At 38.9% G+C, this 26650-nt stretch overlaps 2 protein-coding genes across 8 annotated transcripts in view; one reads left to right on the top strand and one right to left on the bottom strand.

The window, feature by feature from the left end:
* TMEM167A (transmembrane protein 167A) lies at positions 1-22873 on the bottom strand. Its single transcript, XM_030511456.1, has 4 exons — positions 22454-22873; positions 10831-10940; positions 5299-5333; positions 1-1358 (listed from the first exon to the last, which is right to left on the bottom strand). The coding sequence occupies exons 1-4, from the start codon at positions 22454-22456 to the stop codon at positions 1288-1290; spliced, it is 219 nt and encodes a 72-aa protein (XP_030367316.1). The 5' UTR covers positions 22457-22873; the 3' UTR covers positions 1-1287.
* The window catches only part of XRCC4 (X-ray repair cross complementing 4), a 182140-nt gene continuing 178007 nt past the window's right edge, over positions 22518-26650 (top strand). For 2 of the 7 annotated variants that reach the window (XM_030511447.1, XM_030511450.1), the window contains exon 1: positions 22520-22705. The gene's annotated coding sequence lies outside the window, so the exon portion shown is untranslated. Of the gene's footprint in view, positions 22706-26650 lie in introns of all 7 variants that reach the window. The other 5 variants (XM_030511445.1, XM_030511448.1, XM_030511451.1 and 2 more) reach the window with 5 other exon arrangements.

Genomic DNA, 26650 nt, shown 5'->3' with positions numbered 1-26650 from the left:
TGCCTTTCAGTGTGTTTTATTGCCAGCTTAGCTCATTCTGATCACATAACTTTTCAGAGCAACAAAAAAAAAAAAAAAATACTGCTAACAGACAACTCAAATGCAGTCAGTAAGAACCCATACTGTTATCTGGAGTAAACACACCTGTTGGGCATTATTAAAGTAAGTTACTAGACTACTAAAAGTTTGCAAAATTATAGAATGAATGGTAATGGAAAGTATTACTAAAGGTAATTTAATCCTAATTAACAATGAGTGTAATCTCATTTAGTTGTTTTCTTCCACCTTTTGAATACTGGGACACGCAACCTCCTTATCCGTAGACCCCCTAAGAAGCTAACTGTTCACTTAGCTGATTTAGCAACTCTACATAACATGGAACAGCAGCAGCAGAGGGTTTAGAAACCTGTTCTCACAATACTGAAGTTGGGGAATCTTCAAGGCCAGGCCTTGAGCAACCTGGTCTAGTGGAAGGTGTCTCTGCATGCTGGGGTGGAACTGGATGAGCTTTAAGGTCCCTTCCAACCCAAACCAATCTACCCAAGATTTACCCAAGACCTAGATCTCTAAAACCGAATACATATGATATTTTACACAGAGCAGTCCAAGCTGTCAAATCCCATGTCTGTGCCTTCTCAGCAGCTAGTCATACATCTCTACAATCCTGATCCGTGCCTTTATTCATATTTTGTCTTAAAAATAAAAATATTGAAACATAATTTGAGGAACGACAAGTTTAAAAAACAAAAGCTGAATAAAAACTTAGGCCATAGATCCTATTTTTAATATGTGAGTACAGCTATCACAAAATGTCAGGAATTGTTCAGGCAGTAAGAACTGAAAATACAGTCATAAAACATATCCTAAAAGTCACAATGATTTTTATTCTTGTATGAATGGTCTTATTGCTATTGCTACATTTATTATTTTGAAGTTTCATTAAATAGGTCTATTAAAAAAAAAAACAAACAAAAGAACCCACCAACTTTTCAACTGCAAAAAAAATTTCCATAAAGCTGAGATATACAGCAGACACTCTCTCAAGAATTACATCAGGAGTATCAGTACTGCCTTGACATTAATGAGCATGTGTCACCTGGAGTTAGTTGCATTACGATCACTAAGACTGTACATGATGGTCTGTTAGCAGGAGAGGGAGTGTCCATTAAGAGGCAGGCTATCCAATGTGTGAGAGGAGACTTGATGACCCTTTCCCATCTTCCCCTGCCAGAAGTTCTTCCATGCTCTGATGTTTGCTAGAAGGGCGTAGAGGACACTCTCCAGTTGCTACTGTACAAACAGAATGCTGAAGGCCATCACAACACAGCACACAGCCACGTAAGGGCTCTTCCGTTCACCTGAGAGGAGGAGAAAAACAAACACCAAACCAAACCAAAATTCAGGCATGACTAAGCATACCTAGGCTGCTCCTAACCTAATATGGCAATTACCCCATTGCACCTGGAAGAAATGCTATTACAACTACAGTTGTAGGAAGAACATGCATGGGAGTGGAAAAACTAAGCTGTAGGATAGAATATATTTCAGTAAAAGACAGACTGGGAGCAAAGCTTTAAGCAAAGGTTGGATACAAGGACTTCTATCTTACTACAAACCATGTTTTCTGAGATGCAGTTTCCAGGAAAACATTAAAAAGAAAAAAAGAATATATTGCTGCTGTTTCTTAGTGCCAAAGAAAGTCAGGAGGCAGGCACTGGAAAGCTGATCAAGACACCAAACCTTTAACTCGACCTGTTCCCACTTCTGGCTAAAGGCTATCGCTGCTCAAAAGCTGTTCAGTGTCAGCTGAGGTGTACCTCAATGGTCTCTGGCTATATGCACTGTGCATCTTCTATGCATGGTATCATGCAAGAGCCAGCTAACTGTCTGGGGAGCTCACAGCTGCCCAGACATGGCCAGATGCCTGCCCTACTTCTTTGTTAGAGAGACATAACATTGTTAGCATGTGGAGAGGGTCTGGTCCAGAGATTTTCAGATTAGTGATAAAAACGGTCAACAGATCATAGAAGTTGCACAGACACCTCTATTTCTGACTGTTTCAAATGAGTGTCACAGTTTCTGGGGGCCGACTGTGGATGAAAGTTAAATTTACTCCATTAACAGACTTGTATTTGGTGGCAAAGGCACTCAAGAAAAGTATATTCCCACTCGTTTGGTCCAGAACAAAATGTTACAGAGCTCCCTTGCTCTGCAAATAAATTATGAAAAAAAAAACCAAACCCAAACCAATTTTAAGTAGGCAACTCTAACACAATCAGGGGAATATAGTATTGTTAATCAGACTGCTGTCTATTTACATGGGCAACTCCTCTATTTAACTATCCAGGTGTTTTTACTCTCCTACTTTACACTTTTACATATCCCTAGAAGTGTTCAAGGCCAGGTTGGACAGGGCTTGGAGCAACCTGATCTAGTGGAAGGTGTCCCTGCCTGCGGCAGGGGGTTGGAACTGGATGAGCTTTAAGGTCCCTTCCAACCCAAACCAGTCTGTGAGTCTATGATACTTCAGCATTACTCTTCTTTAATCCACTGACCTCTCTGGAGAGCAGAACCCCTGCACTGAATGGTACTTCCAGTCTACAAAACAAGAATGTCCTCAATGTAAGAAGGACATGGAGCTGTTGGAGCTAGTCCAGAGGAGGGCCACGAGGATGATCAGGCGGCTGGAGCACCTCCCATATAAAGACAGGCTGAGAACACTGAGGCTGTTCAGCCTGGAGAGGAGAAGGCTGCGTGGAGACCTCATAGCAGCCTTCCAGTATCTGAAGGGAGCCTACAAGAATGCCGAAGAGGGACTCTTCATCAGGGACTGCAGTAGGACAAGGGGGAATGAGTTTAAACTGGGGAAGTTCAGGTTAGCTACCAGGAAGAAGTTCTTTACAGTGAGGGTGGTGAGGCACTGGCACAGGTTGCCCAAAGAAGTTTTGAATGCTCCATCCCTGGCGGTGTTCAAGGCAGGCTGGATGAAGCCTTGGGCGACATGGTCTACTGTGAGATGTCCCTGCCTGTGGCAATGGGTTAGAACTAGATGATCTAAAGGTGCTTTCCAACCCAAACCATTCTGTGATTCTACAAAAACTGCCAGGAGGTGTTAACACAGCAATGACTCTTTAAAATAAGAAGATTCCTGGATTTATGTGTTCAGAAGCATAAAGACAGCTGGTCCTGTTTATTTAAAAAACCCCAAACTTCCATTTCCTTTTGCTGTGCAAGGTCTTTTGTCCTACTATAAACCAGCTTTTCTGAGACAGAGTTTTCAGAGAAAAACTGATGAAAAAAACCTGCCAAGGCTCACCACCAGGAATTTCAAATACAGGAGGTACTAACTTTCCACAGCAAAAGAAAGTACTTGTAGTGGCACCTCCCATACGCAGAAGTGCCTGCTGCAGTGACACTACAAGATGTTGTCATGATCTAGCATATATTTAATTAAACTTCAAATAACTGAATGAATTAATGTCTACAGTTTCACATCTGTTTAAAATAAATTTTTGAGGAAGTCCACCTCCTACAGTTTAGAGTATTACAATTTTCATATGGGTTATACTTTCCTGCTCTTACTTTTCTTAAGAGAAACCACCATGTGGCAGGATTAAACATCATTTTGCACAACTTGGTAAATATGTAACCACTTGTTGGTTATTAAAATCTTATGCACATGTGAAAAGGTTGTTTAAACATACTGGGCAAGTTAAATGTAAAGAAAGTCAGTAGGCATTTTCATTTGTAAAAGCATGCACTTTCTACATGCATTTGTGATTAACACAATAAAATGATGGGAATCACCTTCAAAGCCCATTTCCCATACTGAGAATACGGTACTGCTAAGTCTAGAAATATGTGGAAAGAATGTAAGAATGCTACCTTCTCCTCTGTCACTCAAATTGGACCACTCTGATGTAAGCTGAAAAGAAATTAGTGTTTTACATGAAGAGAAAAGGATGCAGTTCAGTATGGGGCACCATAATGCATACATTACCTTGGGTGCAGCAAATGTAAACTTGTTAATGTTACTACATGATGGGAAAACAAGACTGTTCCAGATGAACTTCAGTTCTTAACTTTACCAAGTTGTCAGGGACCTCATAAAACCTCTTTTAAAAAAAACTCTTTAAAAGTTTTTAAAGCAGTTTGCTGTGCATAGCTAATGAAAAAAATATGCTTTCATATTAATAAAAAAATAAAGTAAGCTAAGGTGTTCAACCTCGAACCAACCTTAATGCAGCAGAATTTTTAGTCTTCTCTTTTTTCCTGATACAGCTCAAAATTGATTTCTGACAGCTACCGCCTTGCCATTATCTTTCAATTACAATACCAAAAATTGGTTCTGCTATGTCTATTATCTAAATAGCAAAATATCTGCAATCATTTTAACAGGTCTTCACAAAACCTTGGGTTTTGTGTCAATGCTTTCTGACATACTGAAAAATGTATGTCATGTCCCTTTCAAAGCCTGAGAACGCACAAGAGGGAACCATACATTTTTCCTTTAGGTTCAGTGACAAGTAGGAAGCTCTACAATTACAAGTTCAATGTTCCTGCTCTGCACTAACAATACAATTTGAAGAACATTGTTTTGATGATGGATTTGTCAATTTTAAAAAATCTTGGATCTACCTTAATGATAAGAACAAACTTCTGTTGCATATTCCCATTTCCTTCTCAAAATAAATTCAGAATAAGGATTTAATATAAATATAAGTATTATGGGAAAGTGTCTAAAATCAGAGCTGATCAGCCTGCCCATAGATGCCACTTGACACCAACAGCTTTGTGTAATTCAAAAGCGCACAGAAGCTAACTAAATGAGCGAAAAACAGATATTTGTGACTGAACAGAACCTTACTGCATTATGAATTTCATGTTGGTTAATTACTACAAGGTTAAGTATCTGGCTTTTGTCAGTAATCCTTTAGAATTTCAAATAGACAGCAGTTTACAAGGAATCACTTTTTTGATTCCTTATAAATTTTTTTGATTTTGGTTTCTTTGTATGTTAGTAAGAAGTATGCCCATGGTTATTTTGTGTAGTAAAACATCCAAAAGATTTTTGCAATAACACCACATACATGAATTGATACTAGAAAATGCGGGATTCCATGATGCTAAGACAGTCATACCCTACCTCCTCCCACCTTCACTATATTTCATGGAGGTAAAACCTGCATTTTTTAAGATGCTGTATGATATGGCTTTCCTTGCTACAAGGAAACACTATCCTGATAAGTAATGCATACTCTAGAAAAAGAACTAAAGATTTCAAAGAAAAAGAATTACCAATCCTGGCGCATTTCCAGAATATTCCCAACAGTCTGTAAAGATAAAATAAATTAATTAGTCTCTTGGTTTAATAAAATAACTTAAGTCAACTGATTTGCCTTCTTCTATGCTAAACCAATCCAAATTAAAAGTAGTTTATCAACTTGACACTCTTCTTGACATTAGAAAACACCAGATACCTGCACAGAGGTGTACAGGCTAGGAAATAAACGAGTGACAAAGTTCTTGCTAAGCCTAGCAAGGTTTTTTGCATGCAAGAAAACAAAGATGTGCTTAGTCAGTCTGTGTTCCAAATTTAGAGATTTAATCAGAATTCAACATTCCACGTTAAAGTAACACAGACAGAAAATTACGAAAAGAAAAAACACAGAACTAAAAAAATACTGGAGTATGAAATATTGCAGATGAGAAACTTCTTATGTTAAGATTTTGAAGCAAGTTTTCCTGCAAATGTAAGAGATGATAAATTCGAGTACTTTAAATTTAATGCTTTGTAGTGTCTCTTTTGTATTTTCCTCAATGATAGTAGATAAAAATGCCTTTTCTAGCAGAGTATACTCATAGGTGTAATCTGATGTAAAATACTTGTGTTGAAATAAATAGCAAAACAATTATTCAGATTTGTTTTTACTCTCCTACCAAGGTTTACCTTGTCATGTCTCTCTAATGCTGCTTGCCCAGAACATTTGTTCTCACAAGTGAAATAACACAGGAGAAAAGCAGGATTCAACTATTCAGAACACATCCAAAGGGATGTACAAGCATGTATATCCCAAACTTACAATTTAACTGTGAACTAAAATAATTTCATATTGACCTCTCAAGAGGAACACGAGCAAAGACTGCTTTATGATATGAAGAAGAGGGGAAGAATACTGAAGCATCCTGAAGCAGAAGCCAGCTTTTATCCTTACAAATGCTGGTCAAAACTGTGTTGAAAGCTTGCCTAAAGGAAGGTTTCCTTATAGTATAATTGCATAGTACAAAATGCAGTAAAAACATCTGGATTCAACTATATCGTCTATTTGTAGATTTATGGACTAAAAAAAACCTAATTATTTTTCCTCCTTCTCATGATATGTTTATCAGCAGTAACTTCAGTCTATGTTATTTGTGGGGTTCTATCTACTACCTGCTGTGATGGCAGTTCTCCAAGTGCTTTCCCACAGTGCTCTGAACCCATACCCACAATGGTTTCATTATCTCTCTTCCTCATTTCTCGGTCTCTGAAAATTGCCTATTTTTTTTATCTGCATAAATGCAGACAGGTAGTTTTGGGCCACTTCCTCACACTACTTCAGCAGGCAACGTATCCCGTGTTGATTTTTTTTTTTTAAATAATTTCTGGACTACTTCATATTTTAGGGCCTCTTTTATGGTCTTCGTTTACTTCAGCATCCCTCTGTCTTTCCATTTAACAGCCTCTCCTTTATTTCTAAAACAAAAGTCTGGTGTTGGGCAGGTGAGAACCAAGTGTTCCAAGAGATAGCAAGTGACTGAGGTTTCCGAAGTCAAAGTGAAATGCCTTGTGAACAGCATTCCAGCATTTTCATTTTTTAGAAAGTAGGCTCTTTCATTTGTGCTTTAGACTGTTTTACTTCAAGCCAAAAGTATTTCTGTACAGTCAAAGCTCATTTTTTTCTGCTTTATATAGCTCCACAAGCAGAAGTAATAATCCCTGCATGTAGACCATCACACTGTTCCTAAGAGGTCATACAGTAAAGTAACCTGAAGACATATATGCACTTTTTGAAGATGCATGCAGGTGAAAAGGCGTTCATGTGTAAATGGGTAAATCTTACAGAGCAAAACACACAGCCCCATTAGTACTCTATGGATGGCACATAAGACTCTTGAAACTGTTGTTACTCTCTGTAAAATTAATATTTACAGATTACTGCTACAAAGTCAACACAAAAGCTTCCACAGTCCAGCATCTCATGTTGCCATCTCTCAAAAACCTGACCAGGGGTTCAAAGAAATAAAATGTTACTATCCTTTTCTTACACATATTTGAAGAATCTTAGCCGGGAAAAAGAATATTAACTCCTTCAGGCAGTCTATAAATCTGCTGATTTTGCCTCACGATCTCAGCAAGGGTATTTCTTTACCTTCTCAGGGTTTTTTTGATTGTGTGTAACTATGCGAGGTTATAACTGAAGTAATGTACATTGTTTCTAGCCCCAGAAAAACTGCTTCTTGGCAAAAATATGAATTTTCCTTTCCGATGTAGGAGGTGTAAAACAGAATATGGCTTTCATCAGCTACCCTTACTGCAGTTAAAAATTTATGATCTTAAAGTCACCACTGACTTGAGGACTGACAAGCCTTCCAAAAGATGACAACAGTACCCTTTTAAGAGGCTTGTGCTGCTATTGAAACAGCTCAGTACATCTGTTTATCTACATAGTCTGCTGCTGAGCAAAAGCAAGTTGAAGGCTGGGCCTGCTGAACAGCTATAATCACAGCCTCTGGATGATCTGGGGAACTCACACTGGAACAAAAGCCTGTGCAGGTCTTCTGCTCCCCTGGACTTTTCCATTACTGTTAATCTCAGGTCCAAGACATGTATCTCTTCAAGTCAAAACCTGTTTGATTATTACAGAAATGATGCTGCCTTGAATGAATCTGCTCCAAAATAATTCCTCCCGAAGCAACTACCCGAAGTAATTGCACTGTTCCTTATTCTCCTCCTTATGTTCATCCTCACCCTTGTTTTGATGTAGGTGGAATATGTCAATCTGGCTTGCATACCTGCAGTTTTCTCGCAGCCATAAGTCAAATGTGTATGAGCTGCTGCATACTCCTGGCTTTCAGTGTCAATGTTAAAAGTACGATCGTGAGAGTGGTGTTGGGTTTTGGACAGCAAAAAATACAAAGAAATGAAAGCCAGTAAGATGAGAAAGGTTTAGTGGGGCTTTAGACTTTAGCTGCTAGACTGGGAATGCTGCAAAATGCAGCTGCCATGTGTTTATCAGGACAACCCCATTGCCACTGCAGGAGGGAGTGTGAGAGGCACCCCACTGCAATGCTTATGGCAAGTCAAAGGAAATATCTGCTGCACATAAGCTAACACATCTTTCTGCTTAGCAGGGAGGCGAGAATTATGTTGTGGTACGCATTTTCCTCTAGTTAGCATGAAACAGTCAATCTCAACTTGTTTTCCCAACCTTAAATGATATTGCTCAAGACAAAGCACATGGAAACACTCAGATGCGTCAGGGAAAATGAAGGTCTAAAATTCTGTTGGCTTGGTAGAAAAAGACACATTTTGGTAGAAGTCAACGGGATGAAATACTGCGTTATGAGCATGGGTGACATCACTTTGCAACCCAGTTTCCCAACCAACAGAAACATGTTTCTTTACTCACTATCAATGGATTTAAATCTTCACCAAAGTTACCATTTACTTCGAAATACAGTGAATAACTATCAACAATTCTCTTGTCACTTGAATATTTTATCACTACTTTTTTATGCCATTAATTTGGAGCAGGAATAATGAGGTAAGATCATCTCTGTGGTAAAATGGAGTATCGCTAGAATGTGTTTTATCCAGTATTTCTAGACATTTCAATTTGAGCATGGAATATTCGTGAAGAGGGACAGGGTTTAACAGCATATGAGCTCCACGTAAACATCCACCATCCAGGAAACAAATTTCATTGCTTCCAGGCCAACGTTTTATTCTCCAGTACAAAGTACTCTACAAGCTATATATAAAAACCAAAATAGTATGTCCAACATCTCTATAAATACAAACCTACAGATCAAACGCCCAACTCCTCCACTGTGTCAGCACCCTTTGAAAACATTTTATGAAGAGAATTCTATTGTATTCCAGACAGATTTGCCTCAAGAATAAACAGAGTGGCTCCAGATTAAAGGAAATACTCCTTGCCAAGAACAGCACTAAAATTTTAATCAGTAAAATAAATATTCTTACTTCTTACTGTGTATACCTCAGTGACTATTGTGTTACCTTCCACCAGCAGAGACTCAAATTCCCCTTGCCTCCCTCCCCACCCTCCAGTCCTTTATGAAGTCATCCTTTCTTTCCATGTTTTATCAAAAGAAATCTCTCATGTCAGTGACAACGTCACGGCCTCATGTGAAAGGACACAAGCATTTTCATGTTAGAACTCCAAACTGAAAAAAAAAGCTAGCATACCTGGGGTATCTTACACTGCTGAAAGAAAACCCATGTGATAATACAGAAACTCCCCAGGTTAATTACAACAAAGGTTTTCAGAAGACAAACACTGAAAGGTTTTGGTGAGCAGAATCTACTTAAAACTTGACACTTTTTCTGAAAATTAAGTGACAGAAAATTAAGAAGTGACAGAAGATACTTAGGGAAAAAAACATTTTCTTTCACAGCAAATTATCTAACGGAAAAAGTAGACAAGTCAAACACCCATTGCCCAAAAGCCTGTCTGATTTTTTCCACCTAGAACATCACCAGCTAGAATTATTCCTACTTACGTAAATATTTTCTCCTTTGTATCATCCTTAGGTGACAGTATTACTGAAATGCGGAGCATGCCCATAGTGGTTTCTAGGTCAAAATTGCCCAACTGTTATTTCAAACTCACAGCATTTAAATCATAGTTCTGCATATTGCTCATTGCACCCACCATACAGTCATATTCTTTTTAGCACAAAGAAAACTGATAAACCAAAAGGTGAATTAAGGGTATTAACAGCATTAAGTGAGGCACAGATCTGGCTCTGTAGCTGTCCCCATTTCTCGCCACCCCAAAAAAATGTGCCGTTGAGCAGGGTAAAGAACTGTTTTGCAGCAGTATTGGCGCTGCAACATGAAACGCATTCAGGGAGAATGGTAAAACAAAGGAGAAAACCCCTGGTCACTTAGGAACATGTGTTTAGGAATAAAAGTGACACTTGAAGTTAGTGTGACTAAAGGATGAAAAAAAACAAGTTAGCTTTCAAAAACTCTTTTACAAATTTCTTCATCTTGGTGAATACAAACCAATGACTTAAAAGACCATACAAGGATAGTGTTGCTTCCTTTAAAAAAATATTTAAGTTTTTAGTTACAGATTATTGCTAAAGATGTGTTTCAAACTTGTACCTCCAAAATGCCTATCTTGAAAGCTAACAAAAATCCAGCTCCTGCTTTTAATATTTTCTTATCCACCCTAAGAATAAAAGATAAATCATTACAGCAATAGCCACATTTAGGAAAATGTTTTCTTTCTGTCACTTATTTCTGTATTTTTAATAAGCATCTAATGAGAAAGTTGGAAATCCAGAAAATAACTAATAAACAGTATTAGCTGGCTTTTTTAATAGAGTTAATAAATTCTTACCATAAAATTGCAACTAAGTGCTTGCAAATACCTTACTGCTTTCTATTGCAAGGTATAAAATGAAGATTTTATTTTTTAAAACGAAGAGTAATTTTTCAAAATAGGATTTGGATTATCACACACCATTAGAGGACACTAAAACACTGCAGTTAAAACCGAACAGCTTTTCTATTTGTAAAAAGAAGAGACTACATACCCAGTTTTATTTTTGTCCAGTAAGCTGGGAGCCAAGGATCTGATATAGGCACAGGTGCATATAAGCAGCAAGATTACAGTCAGTAGACTCTGAAAGTTGAAGATGGCAGACTACAGAATAAAATTAGAAAAAGAAAAATTACATCTTTGCAGTACAAAACTTCCCTTGATATATAAGCTGAAGAAAATAGGTGATCCCTTAGACAATGCTCATTAAAACCAAAAGTGAAACCTACAGTGCCAAAGAGCCAGAAATTCCTTTAGCAACACGTTGCACACAATGGTAGAGTTTCCTTTCCACAAATGGTAGTTTTTCCTTCTCAATCCACCCCAAGAAAGGTAAAGAAACAGCAAGCAAATGTAAAGGTAAAAAAACCTTACAGTTCTGCTCCCAGGCACCTGTTCCAAAGCCAGTTTGTGGAAACCCATTAGCAGCAGGCTAAGAGTAACAGAAAACAGATGTTCGCACTTGGCCAAGAACACAATTAACTGTGGTTCGCATCAATATAACATGGTGGTGGTGAAGGTGGAGGTGAAGAGTAACTGGCAAGTAAACCAGTGGCAGCCAAGACAGAGAATAACAAGAAATATATAAAAGGACTGTTAATAAACTGCATTATGAAAACTCTACCAGAAATTCAATAGATTGTAGAAACACACACCATTAAGCCCACCTGAACTACAAAAAGATAACATGAATTTTGTTTTCAAATCACCTTTTAACATCTTTACTGTAAATACATTTTTAGAAGTGCTAATTATATGGAAAATGATGGACAAATGGAGGAACTGCCTTAGCAGAAGTTCTATTGTCTGATAGTAAAACTAATCTGCCTATTGACAGTAAAAAGAAACAATTCTTGAGGAAGAACTGTTACTGTATCTGGCTATTTGGTAAAATTTAAAGTATAAGTAATCTGCAGTAAGTACATCCCACAAACATTTGTTTTTGTTTGTTTTTTTTAACTGAAGTCTTGTGTAGCCAACATGTTTTTTAATATTAACTTATAAGCAACTATCATTGCTGATGTGAAGCAATCTTTTCCAGAAGTATAAACATTATGGGGGGAAAGAAGATACTCACGTAAGGACTGCTGTAACTTCATAACCAAGTACAAAATCTGGAAGAAAGATGGCTGATGCTGATTTCCAGCAAGTGCCATGTCACCATTCCAATAAAATATGCACTAGCAACAGTTTTTTCTTTTCTTCCACAAGGTTCATCAAAACTTTTAGTAGAAATATTTACCTACTAGTCCATGTGATTCTATTAATTAGTCCCAAATCTGAGACTTACATTCTTCCTATAATGTGAAAATAATCCAGCTGCATGAAGCTACAGTTCTATTGTTGTTATTTTCTTTTTTTTTTAAACTTAGCATGTCTCAACTGACATTTTGGTCAACTTAACAGCAGCAGGTAGCATATGTGGCAATTGCTTACTTCAAAGAGCCTTATCTTCTCTTTGCTCAGCTACCCTCATTTGCAAATCCTATTTAGTCTGAACTCCAAGAGAAACGGCAAAGCAAATACCATAAATTCACTCTTTATTCTGGAGTCCTGATGATGTGTCTAAATGTCTCATTTTTTTTGTACTGCTAAACCCAGAAGGCTGAATAGTAGCATTTAACCAAGTGTAAATATTTAGCACTTATGAAGGGACATTATACCGCAGTTTCCTTCTTCAAGCAGATCTCAGTGGGATTTAAGGGCACATCATAGCTCCCATTTCCATTGCCTGAGGCACATCTCTGATGATCTATGTGCACTTTCTTCCTATATCACAAAATTCTAACGTTTTGATAGACAAATTTTTCTAAATAGTTAAGGAGAATTATAAAAGAAAAACACAGTATTTCAGTTCACTATTGCATTAACAGGAAATTAAAAGACAAAACCCAGAAGCTCTAGTAGAAGCAAAGCCATTGGAACAGCCATGAGCCTTCTGGATACGAGATATAAAACCTTCTAACAAAAAAAAAAAAAAAAAAACCCCAAACAAACAAAAAAAAAAAACCCAAACCCAAGCCACAAAACCTTAGCTTACATAAAAGTCTCCATGAATCATATGAAGCAATACCAGCACATGCATATAACTGCCAGTCTGAACACATGCATTAGGCAGGGCTAGATACACAAACTGATTAAAATGTCTAGGTTAACAAGCAAAATTCCCAAGTGCATCCCTTCATTCTCATGCCCTTTCTATGACCACAGCCTGAGAGACAAAGGCACAGAATGAAAATGTGATTATGAGGATGCAGAGAGAAGGTAGACAGTGGAGAAAGTTGAAGAGTAAATGTGAACTACATGCAGCTGACTCCCAGGAAGGTGTCTGTGATGAGCGAGAACACGGAGAGGGGGCATTCCACAAGTGGCATGGTGATCCAACGCGCAAAGCCAGCCCTCAGGTCTTCAAGGGAGGGCCACCTGCTTTCTTCCCAAGCCACAGCATTTGCTAAATCGTGTTTAGTTTAGCTTAGCATTTTAGCTTTAGTATTTTAGCTTAGACAGCCAAGTTATCGTTTCTGTTCTACCATGTCGTAAATAGTGGACGTATCATTCATAAAGGACAACACTGTCCAACATTATCAGTATAATCTTGCCTTTGTATTAGGCACAAACTTTTGCCAACTTCAGAAACTAGGGAACTCTCAATTCCTGTGCAGAGACAACCCTTGTAACCTACAAGAGGCAGCGTCCCCTGGCTCCTGTGGGTCTAGGAACGCGACAGGGCCGGATCCAGAAGTGGCTGCCTCTCAGCAAAGCCAGATACTCCCTATCAACTGATTAATTTGATCAGTCCTCTGGGAGAGACAGCTGTTCTCAACATCTCACAGTGCAGTGCCTGCCAGAGCTTGGTTCCCATGAATTCCTGCAAGCTTTCTCCTGCAGCTGCTTCCCAAGGAGGCTAGTGGTATCGGGTACTTCAACACACGAAAATGGCAGAAGGGCACACTTGCTTCCTCTTAAGCAGGGACTGTAAATGTATACTCATGAAATGTGCTATTAGTCAATCAATAAGGGCAGTATATAATTGTTCTTTGTTGGGCTTTTCCTGTGTTTCTCCAGATACGCAGCGTAGGGCATCTCTGTAATTCCAGAAGCCATTCCACTGAAATGTGCTCTGAATTACACATTTACCTACATAGCCACTTTAAAAGGACACACATGCATATTTTAAAATTTCACTACAATTTTAAACTGAAAACAAAAATTTATTTCTGAAGGAAATGGCTTCACATTTCACATTTGAAGTAACTCTTATGGCCCAGCTGAATTTACAAAAGAGTGATTTATATCCAGCTGCTTGAACTGATGTAATTAAAAGCTGCTGTAAGAGTCATACAGGACTCGGAATCCTTTAAAAAACTACTGCATTCACATACCAAACTATTTGGAAAATATGTGAGTGGGTTGCACTTCACTTGGTTAAAATGGATTCCTCTTATGCAAAAGTAATTAATTGTAATTTTTCAAACATTTTGACTGGCTTAATGTAGATCCTGTGAACCTCTTCCGCACATGGAGCAATTGACGCCATCTTTTAGGCTGCATCCACAGGGTGGTGAAGAGCCAACCAACTCCCAAGACTCAGACTGCAAATCCAGAGAATAATCAGGGCTAGTACTTTAATCTTGTTCTACAGTGCAAGCTGCGGCTTTCATTATGTACAGTGACATTTTCTACATCTGCATTTGGCCCATTTCTGACATGGTGGAAACACAGTAGTAGTTATACTCTGCGTTACTTACGTAACACTGTTGTCGTGCCCCCATCTCCTGTGTGCTGTCTTCAGGTATGTGCTGAGTGCTATCACATCACCTGCAGCACTAATGACGTCTTGTATTCAGCAGAACTTGCAAGAGCAAGTTTTTTCATAAGTCTTTAGAAATTGAAAACCACAGATTTTAGCTTTGAGACCCACATGCCCAAAGGCTCTTTAAAATAATTTCCCAAATTAGACCTTAAAAAAACACCTCAATATTTCCCTGACCATACTGTATCTTACTAAAAATAATTCCATATAATACACCACAGAAAAAAAGAATGAATACTCCTGAAAGTTTTCTTGTGTTCAGATTAGCAGTGGTGGCATGTATTAGAACTACTCGTGAATATATGGCAGGTAGAAGACAAAACTTTACAACTAGAGACATTTGAATGTATTTCCATCTGAGCCTGCATCTGAACAGCATAGCTGATAGCACAGAGGATGCTGAGGCAAACCAGGGAGTTATAAGAAAAGAAAGAGTCTCCAGTCGTCTCTGGAAGACACAATCACCTCCTTTTTCTGGAATGAAGAGAGACAGAAGGCAGAGCTTGCAGATGGAGTAAAAAGAAATCCATGGAATAGCACATGGTAACAAAAGCTTAACATACAAAAGCACAAATTAAAGTTCAATATACTTCAATAAAGTGTTGATTTAGAGCGAAAAATTTCCTGTGTGGCTTAGAAAGGAAATCCTGATGAGCCACAACATTTGCAGAGTGCTGTCAACCTGATTATATACAATGTTGTCGCTTCTGCAATTTAGTCTGGATTAAATTTACTACAGTTGGGGAGAAGAAAAAAACAAAAGACGCAGCTCAGAGTTCTGGTTATCAACAACTTTTGCAGTTTGTAAGAGTACAGAATTCAATGCGCTGAAAGGAAAGACACGCTCATATGATCACTTACATTTTCAGTGATCACTGGTAGATCACGAGCCTCAGCAAACATAGCCATAATAGATGCAATAATCCTAAACTTTTTCCTACAGTGAAAATATCACCCACAGCAACTCTGTACTCTTTACTCATTTCACCACTCCTACATTCTCAGATTCAGGTATGGTTTTGTTCCATGTATCTGCAGACAGCACCACAGAATTCTGAACTACTTGATGATGCAACCCTTGGATAGCACTGTAATAATTTACATCATAACTTTTGATGCAACTGTATGTGTCATGGAAGGAAATGCTGAATATCCCCTTGCCTCATGCACGTTCCTTTAAAATAAGCCACATGATACCACAGTTCTAGGGGAAAAAAAAAACAACAAACTCAAACAAAAAGCCATGCAGGAGAACATAAAGCCCATGCTGTTGTCTCCCTGGGTTGGTAGAAAGCCTAAAACAAAAGCTCTCCCAATTTATCTCAACAAACCTAACACTGAAATCAAAGCTTAATCTTCCCTTGACTTTCAGTATTTACAAAATGATTACTCTGTCTAAGCGTGGTGTGACCATGATTTCATCCGTGTGTGCTATGAAATGAGAGGCTATTGCAGTGCCATCAAGTTGTTAAACTTTGCTCTAGGTTACTATTAAAATAATCAATTTATGTGGGCAAACACAGATAAATTATTGAAATATTCTAAAGAAATCATAACTGCATTTGTGTAATATGATGCAAGAATATACAGTCTTTATGGAACAGGTTTTTTTTCTTTTTCCCTCCTTAATGTTATAAAATTGATGATTGTGTTCTCTGGAACCAAAGAAACACATGCTGATACCCAATCATTTAGCTGCCTTTCTAATACTAAAACGTGACCAAGAGCTTACACTCTTGGTGTAGTTACACTGTGGCTACACAAGTGCTGATAAAAATGTAGAAGCCTACATTAAAACCGTAATATCAGCTTCAAATCCTATCATAGAGAAGTTAAATCAATCTACGACATTTTAACAAAATCCTTAAAAATGTGAAAAAGAAAATGCTCATTATCTAAGGTTTCTATTTGGTACTGCAAATCATATTTCCCCAGTCTAAATCTAATTTTTAGGAGTATAATATTGAAAACAGTAATAGGAAATAAACCATGTAGGGCTACTCTCAACCTGTAGGTCAAAGCAACTGCTGAAAACTAATTAAAACATGCACATTATCATATTATTTTCCAACCTATTCTGAAATAATTTGTTTTCCCACTGCTGCCAAATGTAATCTGATAAAAATGAATGGAAAGTAAGCATTTGTAAAAGAGGCATGCTAATTAGAACTGTAAGAAAAATACAAAACTTGAAAATCAGTTAAGTTTAAAGTGATTATTGGCAAAACTACACTGAAGAACTAAGCAAGGTCTTCAGAAAAACCTGGTTTGTGCTTAATAAGTATCCAAATACCAGTTAGCAGTTATTGATTGCTCCAACATTAATAGGGTTTTTTACCTTACATTTACCAAACACTTACCCTAGCATTTAGTTTATAAGGCATTTAAGTGCAATATTTAATGCTAATTCACACTTCTGCCTAAAATATTCAAAGTTCTGCCTAAAATATGTATTTTTGCATTCATAAAATTTAGGCTAAGGCTTGATTAGAGCAATAGGGAATCTTTCCCTAGACATTTCTTGAAGAAGTATGTTGTTTAATTTAAATGGCAAGTACAGCACATAGGAACTAACACGTATGCTTTTCAGTCAACTGAAGACTAATACATCTGTTTAAAACAGAACAAATCTATTTAAACAACTAGATAATGAATTAACAGATGCAAACAGTTGTCCCCTCCCACAAAAGCTCTCTTGACTTTAACATATTTCATTTTTTCACTGCCATTCAAGTCCACAGACCAACACTGAAATGACACCTGAAGTGACGATGTTGAAATTCCATGCTTACTTGAATTCCTTCTTCTTTGCCCCAACAGCTAGACAAGAGTTTCAAAAAGGACCTTTTGGTGTAAGCAGCTGGCAGATGCAGCATTTCAGAAAAAAATCTTACATGAAAAAACAAAGTGAAGTTACAATATTAAGCTTTTTTTATCAGGGTTACGTATACAGAGCTGTATGTCTGTTTGATTACTCAAGAGAGACTTATGTTAGATATGACAGTAAAAGCTTAACATATTGTTTACTCCATGTCTTCTTTTGCAGATTCTGTAGTTCACAATTTTACAGAGATTTTTTTCTCTGCTCCCTTCTGCCATTAGATAACAGCAATAAACTCTATAATCCCCTTTTCAGCATGCTGAATCTAAGTGTATTCTCCAGAGCAACAGGGAACTTAATGAGTTTCTGCAGCTATAAATGGAGTAGGTGGTACTCAGCCATTGCTATAGAGCTCTCTAAGAGGACACAGATCTTGATTTGTAGCTCTTTTGCCTCTCCTGCCCCAAAAATCTTAACACTAGAGATTTCTAGAGTGTAGTCAAACAGAATGATAAAAAATATCTATGTAAAGAAAAAGACATTCTCTCCCACAAGTAAGCAAGTTCTGGCTTCCCTCTCTGTTCACCAAAGCCTCATTATAAACTTTTATCATCCCTGTGATCTCGGTAACTGAGCAGCATTGTTTCTGTCATATTAGCTAACTCTCCCTTCTGCAGTTGCACACCACGCTGCCTAGTTTGTTTACCTCGAATTTACAAGAAAGTCTTAATAAAGAGTAAAAGGTCTGTGTGTGTGAATGGAAGAGATGAGCCATTTTAACATGCCAGCACATTTTGAACCACACAACATCCTTATTCTATCAAAAGAAGCATGCAAAAAGCATATGTTTGTAACACAGACATGGCAGAAAGTCAGAAGATCTCAAAAATGAAGACACTGAAATATTTTTGCTTTGTTGTGTTGCATACTTTTGACGCCTGCAATACAGCTAACATTTTATCTGCCAGTGTTTGATGAATTTAGGAAAATAATGTTGTGGTGAAAGTTCTACTATCATACTAAAGTCACAAGCAAAACCCACAAACTAACTAGAGATGGCTCCATAGCACAACAAGAAAAAAGTACTGAATGTCTTATCTCCACAGAAAGCCTGTGCAATTCAAAGCTGAACTGCAATCCTGAACATCTTTACAGAAAGCCTAAGAAGATGCCGCATGCAGTAAAGGGACAGTATGATCTTTCCGTTCTGGAAAGAGATGGAGAGCAATCATGGAGAGCAATCTTTCTTGCTTTCTCCTCAATTAGCAGTGTTTGTTCCTACTGCTAGGGGCATGCCTGAGCTGCAAGTATTGACTGCAGGGATGTGAGTCAGTTGTTGCACAGCTGGTGGCAAAGGAGGTCCTAGCATCTTCTTACAGATTTACAGATTTGGCGTAAAACTCTCAGATTTCCAGCAAAATTAGATTAACTGGGTAGAAAAGGCTTTATCAGATGAAAAATGTGTTACTGCAGCTGTAACTCCCTGAAATTCTAATTGCTTCTTATTAAAAAAATACAATGCCTCATGGCGTTATAATACTGACATGTAAAAAGTTGTCCACTGCTATTCCAAAATAAATTCACAATACAAAGACGCCTTTAGACTGTAAAATGAACTAGGAGATGTCTTCAATCCTATTTACCTTTAGGCCACAATAAAAACAAAGATACTGGCAAATTTGAATCAGGATCAATTCTTCTCTGTAACGTTGAATAAACCAAACACAAAACCTTGTACTTGATTCCTGAAAGCACTTTTGCACAACAGTGTCTCGGATTCTGGTATGTTTATATCCAAGGGCTTGGTTTGGATTAATATTTACTAATGAATGTTTTTACAATTGGTTATATAAGCAATTCCCCTTCCTTCTATAAACACCATTCTAAGACAGCAACAAAGATTGTAGCAGAAATGTTTGTCCTCACGGAAAGTTCCCAAATAAATTTTTTCAGCAGTGATGTGGGGCTTGAGGTCAGACCTAACCAGAGAGTGAAAGAAAAGCAGCCATCTTTGTGAAGTTCTCTGCAATTTTTGATTTTCTTCGTTACCAAATTGCAATTACAGACACAAAATGTATCTACTAAGATGCTTTTTGTATGTGTACTGTTTGGCTGCATTTGTACGTTGTTGCTACAAAGGAAAGTGAATACCACCCTCCAGCAGGTGAGAGGCTCATCATCAATTTTAATGTTACTTTAGGCTTCTTCCGTTTTTCCCATCTACCACACCATGGGCATTTGGCAATTTTCTCAACCCCACTAGGAAAAGTTTTGTTGAGTTTTCAGATACAAAACTGCAGAAGTTGACACATGATTTCTGAGGGTCAGTAAACAATATACACACTTCTAAACAAATTAAGCAGCTGTGCCATTATACTGAATCCTTTCTTTTTCCAGTAACTCTTTAATCCATTGAGCAGCTTCTACCTGCTTTCAAAGTTGGTTTAAGTTAAAATAGTATTTTTTTTCTACTCACTGGCAGTGAACAGGAGAAAAACAAACACAAGTTGTGCTTTCACACAAAGGAAAGGTAGAAGCAGCATATATGCTGTTCAGCAGCAGCTGGCCGTTCACCCAGGACAAGTTTTGACTTGCTTAGTAAGAATGTAATAAGGAAGCCTGGGAGACAATAGGATAGAAAGTTCCAAGGGATAAAGTCCTTTGGAAATTAATGCTCCAAAACCTACTTTGTTCACAGTGCTAATGGCCACAGTTGCAGCTCATTTTCTTTGGAGAAAGAGAACAAATTGGAGTTGTATCTCTACTCTCTCCCATTTGCTGATACACGGACAGCAGCTGCTTCCCATCTCAGTCAAGTGTGAGCTCAAAAGAAAGCATCATTAACTACAGCTCATGACTGATAATCCTACACCACCACAACTATAAAACAACAACTTGTTTTAAACAGCCATGCACCAAGGTAGATTTCTGGAAAATCCAAAGTCCTGGATATGCCGTGATGGCTATTGTTTTCTCTGAGGAAATTCAAGCACCACAAGACTGAGGAATCTTACTCTAACCTACGTTGACATAAAATCACAAGAAAAATCTCATTAAAAGATTCTATCTTATCTCTGGTTCCTTGAAGAATACAGAGAAACCTCCAACAAGCAAGATGGACAAGTATAAAATTCCTGCAAGATCTCTTACACTTGCCATAATCTTTTTGTTAAGTATAAACATTAGTGTTATATTTAAGTTCTAAACTAGCAACGTAATTGTCTCTCTCAATGATCATCAAGGTTATCTTGCGTTTTTTCTACAATCTCAAATCATTTTAAGTACTATGGAAAACAGCAAGGTGATGCTCTGCTTCTACAGTATCTGCCTTTGCGAGGCACTGATTAGAGGTGAGGTATTCAGTTCCCTTCTATCTTGTTTTCTCTTTGCATGTTTCAGATCTTCTGAGATAATTTATGCCTCTTAGCATGAAACCTCTTTGTTCACTGCTTGAAGCCACAGATTAGAACAGGTTCACCTAAAAGATCTGCCAAGGAATGCCCAGGTGAGCAACTTCCAGCAATTTCCTGCTGGTGACAAGATCTGGTGCCTAAGAACTTTTTTTTTTGAACTGAACCATCAGAAAGTTCAAGAGATACTGATCTTTTAATAAATACGTAGGAAGTACAAAAAGATTCAGTGGAAGTTGTAAAGTATAAATCACTGGTGATGGATAACCTGCCAAGGACAGGTTGGACGGGGCTTGGAGCCACCTGGTCTAGTGGAAGGTGTCCCTGTCTGCGGCAGAGGGCATCAGACTAAGTGATATTTAAGAGTCCCTTCCAACACACACCATTGTGTGATTCTAAGAAAAATTATGAAAATAGTCACTTAAAACAAATCTGTGTTGAAGTGAAGGTTATGTACCTTTATTTCTACAGAGAAAACTAGTTTGTTTTTTATTTTTTCCTCTTATCTATTCCTTTGTTTTTCCTTCTCATTTTAAAATCATGTATTTGCACTGCTTATATAAAGATCTTTGTCTTAGCTGCCAAAGATTATTTCACAGCACAGCTTTAACTCTAACCCAAATGTAAATATAATCATAGAATCACAGACTGGTTTGGGTTGGAAGGGACCTTAAAGCTCATTCAGTTCCAATCCCCTGCCACGGGCACGGACACCTTCCACTAGACCAGGTTGCTCCAAGCCCTGTCCAACCTGGCCTTGAGCACTGCCAGAGACGGGGCAGCCACAGCTTCTCTGGGCAACCTGTGCCAGCACCTCACCACCCTCACAGGGAAGAACTGCTGCCTAAGGGTTCATCTCAATCTCTCTTCTGCCAGGTTAAAGCCATCCTCCCTTGTCCTGTCATATAGAGAATATAAATAACTTGTTTATATTCTATACACAGAATGGAAAAAACCCCAAACCAAACCCCAAACCCAAAAAAGCAGAAACCACAGAAAACATGAATGGCAATGCTAGTAAGCCTCTAGGTCAGTTCTATGTGCACCATTACACTTTCCCTTAGGAGACGGACCTAGGATCCTGGCACCACTCCTGTAAAACGAGAACAGCAGTCAGTGCCAAGATTCAGTTTACTGCTCTGGAAGCGAGATTCCCATCGACATATCCACTAAATCGGAATGTGAGAAGAGACAGAAACACCATCCTGACAGGTGCACTGCAGCTCGGAGCGGGGGCTGCTGCGCCAGCGAGCACCCGGGCCAGGCAGGGAGGCAGAGGGACCCAAACACGCCTCGTCTGCCATACTGCTACACCAACTGCTAAGCCAGGCTTTACGGTAGAACTGGGACGGCTCCAATCCCGTCGGCTCGCTGCCCCGCGGCGGGGCGAGGCCTCGGCCGCTGAGGGGTCTCAAAGGCCCGGCGAGGACAGGATGTACGGGGCCTGTGGGGCGCCAGCAGACCCAGAGGGCGCCGCTCGGCTGGCAGGGCGGTCAGGAAGGCGCCGGGAAGCGGCCCGAGCCGGTCCCACAGCGGCGGAGCCGCCCCCCGCCCGCCCGCGCCCCGCACTTACCATGGCGACCCGCTCTCGGCCACATCACACTTCCGGCGGGCCGGGCCGGGCCGGGCGGAAGCGCCCCTTCAGGGGCACGAGCAGGAGCAGTGCCGGGATTGGCGGGTGGCAAGGGGAACGACCGCGATTGGCAGCAGCGGCCGGAGGAAGGCGATACGGAAGGGCGAGCGAGATTCCTCATTGGCTGCCGTGCCGCCGGTGGCGCGCGGCCTTTTCGCGCAGGCGGCAGCGGCGGCAGCGGCGCGGTGGGAGGTAGGTGAGGCCGGGCGGGCGCCCCGCCCCGTCGCCCTGAGGAGGTGGCGGCCGGCGGGGTCGGGGAGAGCGGCACCGACACGGGCAGTTAACGCCGGTGCCCTGAGGGGACCGAACCCTCAGCCGAGCCGGCTCGGCCGGGCGGTGGGGCGCGGGCGTGGTTTGCTCGCGGCGCAGGGGGCGGGGACTGGTTGTCCGTGTGCCCGCGGGGTTTGCGGGCAGCGCTGTGCTTTCCGGTCTTGCTGGGGGAGACCCAGCCCGAGCTTAAAGAACACAATTATCGCCTTAACGAGGTTGTTTTTTGATAAGTTAGTGTTTATTGTAAAGTTAGTTTTTATTGTAAAGTTCAGGCCCTGTTCTTCCTCATGAAAAATATAGACTGTCTTCCCTTCACGGGCGGGTAGAGGAGGCGTCCCGAAGCGAGCAGAGCCTCCTGCTCCTTCCGCTCCAGCCCAGTTTGCTCTTGTCCTGTGCTTATCGCGTGTAGAGGCTTTCATCTGCTTTACTGCAATTGCACTTAACACATCAAGTCAAATTTAAGTTGCTTTGGGTAACGGTGGTATGTTTGCTTGTCATGACCACAGTGTACTCTTCTGCAGTTAAAGACACAAAATTATTAAAATAGCTAGATGTTACTCATCTGCATCTGCATCTACATTTGCGTCTAGGTGGTTATCGTGGATGGATGCCCCATCCCTGGCAGTGTTCAACGCCAAGTTGGACAGGGCTCGGAGCCACCTGGTGTAGTGGAAGGTGTCCCTGCCTGTGGCTTTAAAGTCCCTTCCAGCCCAAACCAGTCCGTGAGTCTAGGATTCTGTGTGGCTGGTCTCTCACACTTGTGTGTCCGAGAAACCCCGTACAACTAAAAGCTGCGGTGACTCTTTCATTCGGCAGCCAGTTTTGACAAGGCCTGCACTTCCATCAAGCCACATGAAAGAGATAAGCCTTCATTTTGGCTCAACATGAGAAAGATGTAGCTTGCTTTTTTTTTTGTTTTAATCAGGAGATTATTATTCTTTTAATGAATTACTTTTGATCCTGTGAGGGGCTTTAGTAAAGCAAAGACTAGATACATTCTGACCAGTTCTGTGGAAGAATGTTATCGCAACTATTTCGTATTTAGAGTAAGATGCTGAGGTGTTGCTGTCACGGCAAACCTCTGTTCTGAAGTTCTATGAACAATCTTGTTCATCCTTTTACAAGTACACTTTATCTTGCAGAAATTGAATGGCATTAAGCTTTTCAAACATGATTGCTTTTTTTGGGGGTCTTTGTCATTCTATATCTTTCAAACTGGGGGCAAATTGGTTTTGCTTGTTGAATGTGGGACAGGTTTTGCTTTTTCCCTTTGGTAAGCAGAAACAAATTTCTCATCCTACCAGAAGAAGCTGGGGTTACATTTGACATACTTTCAGAAGCTGCTGTAGTAGGCTGCAGGGTAATGGGAGTAGGTGTATAAAACACAAACAAAAAGCAAAGTATGTTAAGGCAACTGAAACAGACATACACTTACAATCTAAAGTGCAACTTCACTTGTAGTGGTAACTTTGGTAACTGCAGTTTTGAGTTCTCTCTAAAACAGTAGTTTCAGATTCATCATCACCAAAATGAATTGAATGTTTTTCAACATAAGCAGATGTAGAGTTTAAGGTGGATTTTCTTATGTAACTGGATTTTCTGTCCTGTGCATTTCATACATACTGATTTTAGATTTTTTCATATTTTTCTCAAGATTACGTAAATCTAGTAACTATGAAGGTTCATTAATTTTCAGATTTACTCACTGATTTAGTAAGTAATGAACAAGATGTATGGTCATTTTGTCACAACATGTTCATACTTCTTACTCCTATTTTGTTAGTTAATGGCATTCATCTGATCAATTTGTTTTATTCAGATGTCAAGATTTTGAATGAAAAATGGAATTCAGTTAAAATAGAGAAAGTTCTAAAAGTTCTAAAACCAGCCTCATTACCTAAGTATAACTTGGTGTTTAACTGATGTCACATTAAGGCAGTTTTTTAAATTTAATTAATTAAAAATTAATTTTTAATTTTTAAATTAAAAATTAATTTAATTAATTAAAATTAATTTAATTAATAAAAAATTAATTAATTAACAATTAATTTTTAATTTTTCTTTTAAAGTGAAAGAAGTTAAATCCATAACCAACCAACAGTGCAACCTCTAATGGCTACTATGACCCTAGATTTTAAAGGCAGTACTACTTTTGTACTTGTTCATGTGTCTCTCAAATGGAAAACCAGACCTGATTGGTTTTCCTTTTTGGTTTCACGTTTGGCTTCTTGATGTGGATTAGTTACTGAAATTGAAAAATTATTTCTGTAGCTGCAGAGGAGACTGCAGCTGCCAGTTCTTGGTCACACTGAAGTCAATCCTTCTTCCGCCTGGTCAGCTAGCTTTATCTAGCTCAGTATAAAGTATGTCTGCAAACATGCTTTATATGATAATTTTTATATACTGCTACCTACTTGGATAGTTTCGGGTGAGCTCATATATGAAATCCATTGCAGATTTTTACAAAAATTATTTTTATTTGCCCTAGCAATTTAATTTTCATGCGAAGTTTCCTCCAGTCTCAACTATTTAATGAAAATTTTCATTGATTACATGCTGTATTAAAATGCTTTTAGCTGCATATTTTGGTTTTGTGGGAAAAATAGCATTTGATCATTAATAATCTTGTGGGGAGCTTGGTGGCATCGTTTAAAAGATAGTGTACCTAGCATGACAATGTCTTGGGATGCAGCTTTGATACATAGAGGATGGTGATTGAAATATATGTTGGTGGCACTCCAGTTTCTATTGCATTTGTTCCTTAATTAACACTTTGTCACAGAAAACCAAATACAAGGCTGAGATAGCTATAAGGAACTGGCTGGTTATCCATTCATGCTTGTTGAAATCTCAAAATAAATCAGAAGTTTAAACAATAATGTTATCTATATGCCAATATTCAAATAGATAAATAAAACCAGCTGATGAATACTTGTTCTCTGCATTGCTCTTTGTTTTTTTGCTGGTTTTTTTTTTTAAAGGACGTTTAATGGTATTAGCTCTGCTTTGTAGTACATGCATATTAAGAAATGTTTTAGTAGCATGTTTTACCAGTGAAGAGATTGCACACTGGTCCGTTGAGTGTTTAAGCAGTAGAACATAAAGGAATTTGTGTGTGTAATGCGAGGTAAAAAAGGTGCCTGCAGAGATTAAGCCTCTAGTTTGTTTTTAAATCCGGGAAGAATTATTACAAAGCAATGTCAATTGCATGTGGGAGGCTTGGTATTTAGCTTCTCTTGTGTCTCTTAGCTGTTATAGAAGTAGGAGGATTGGAGGAGATAGTTTAAAAACATCACAGGTGAGTGACTGTAACACGACAGTTACATCTATGTAGACAAGTTTTCGTGCATAACAAATGTGTTTGTGTATGTATGAAGTGAAAAAACATTTGCAAATAAGATATAAATGCACTTGCTGCTTAGAGATAGGCTGATTTGAATGATTGGCAAAAGCTGATAATGCTCTTTTTTGGCTTTTACGTCATACCCACTTCCGTTGTTCCTAGTATCTTCAACTACAAGTGTGAATGCATAAAAACTTGTTTACATAGTTCCTACAGCTACAAATTCGTTTAGCTCTCCCACTGGAAGAGGGAGGTGGCAGAACATGAGGTATATGCATTATTTAGCAAATGTAGTGAGTAGATAGTGTTCTGTATGATGGCAGTGGTGTTAGAACATGGCATTTAGTTTGCTAATACTGTTTTGCAAAAAAGTTATCTACATTTAGATCTGACTCTTCCTTATTTCCATTTCCTATCTCCCTCTGTTAACTAGCAAAAGTGCATACTATATTCACTGTAGTAGGATGAACTACAATAGCTGTAAAATGCTTGGAGGTGGCAGCTATTCTGAGCAAGGATGAATC

This window comes from Strigops habroptila, chromosome Z, assembly GCF_004027225.2.
Source record: "Strigops habroptila isolate Jane chromosome Z, bStrHab1.2.pri, whole genome shotgun sequence".
NCBI lineage: Eukaryota > Metazoa > Chordata > Aves > Psittaciformes > Psittacidae > Strigops > Strigops habroptila.
Note: the sequence above shows the minus strand (reverse complement) of the source record. Positions and strands in the feature narration are given on the sequence as shown.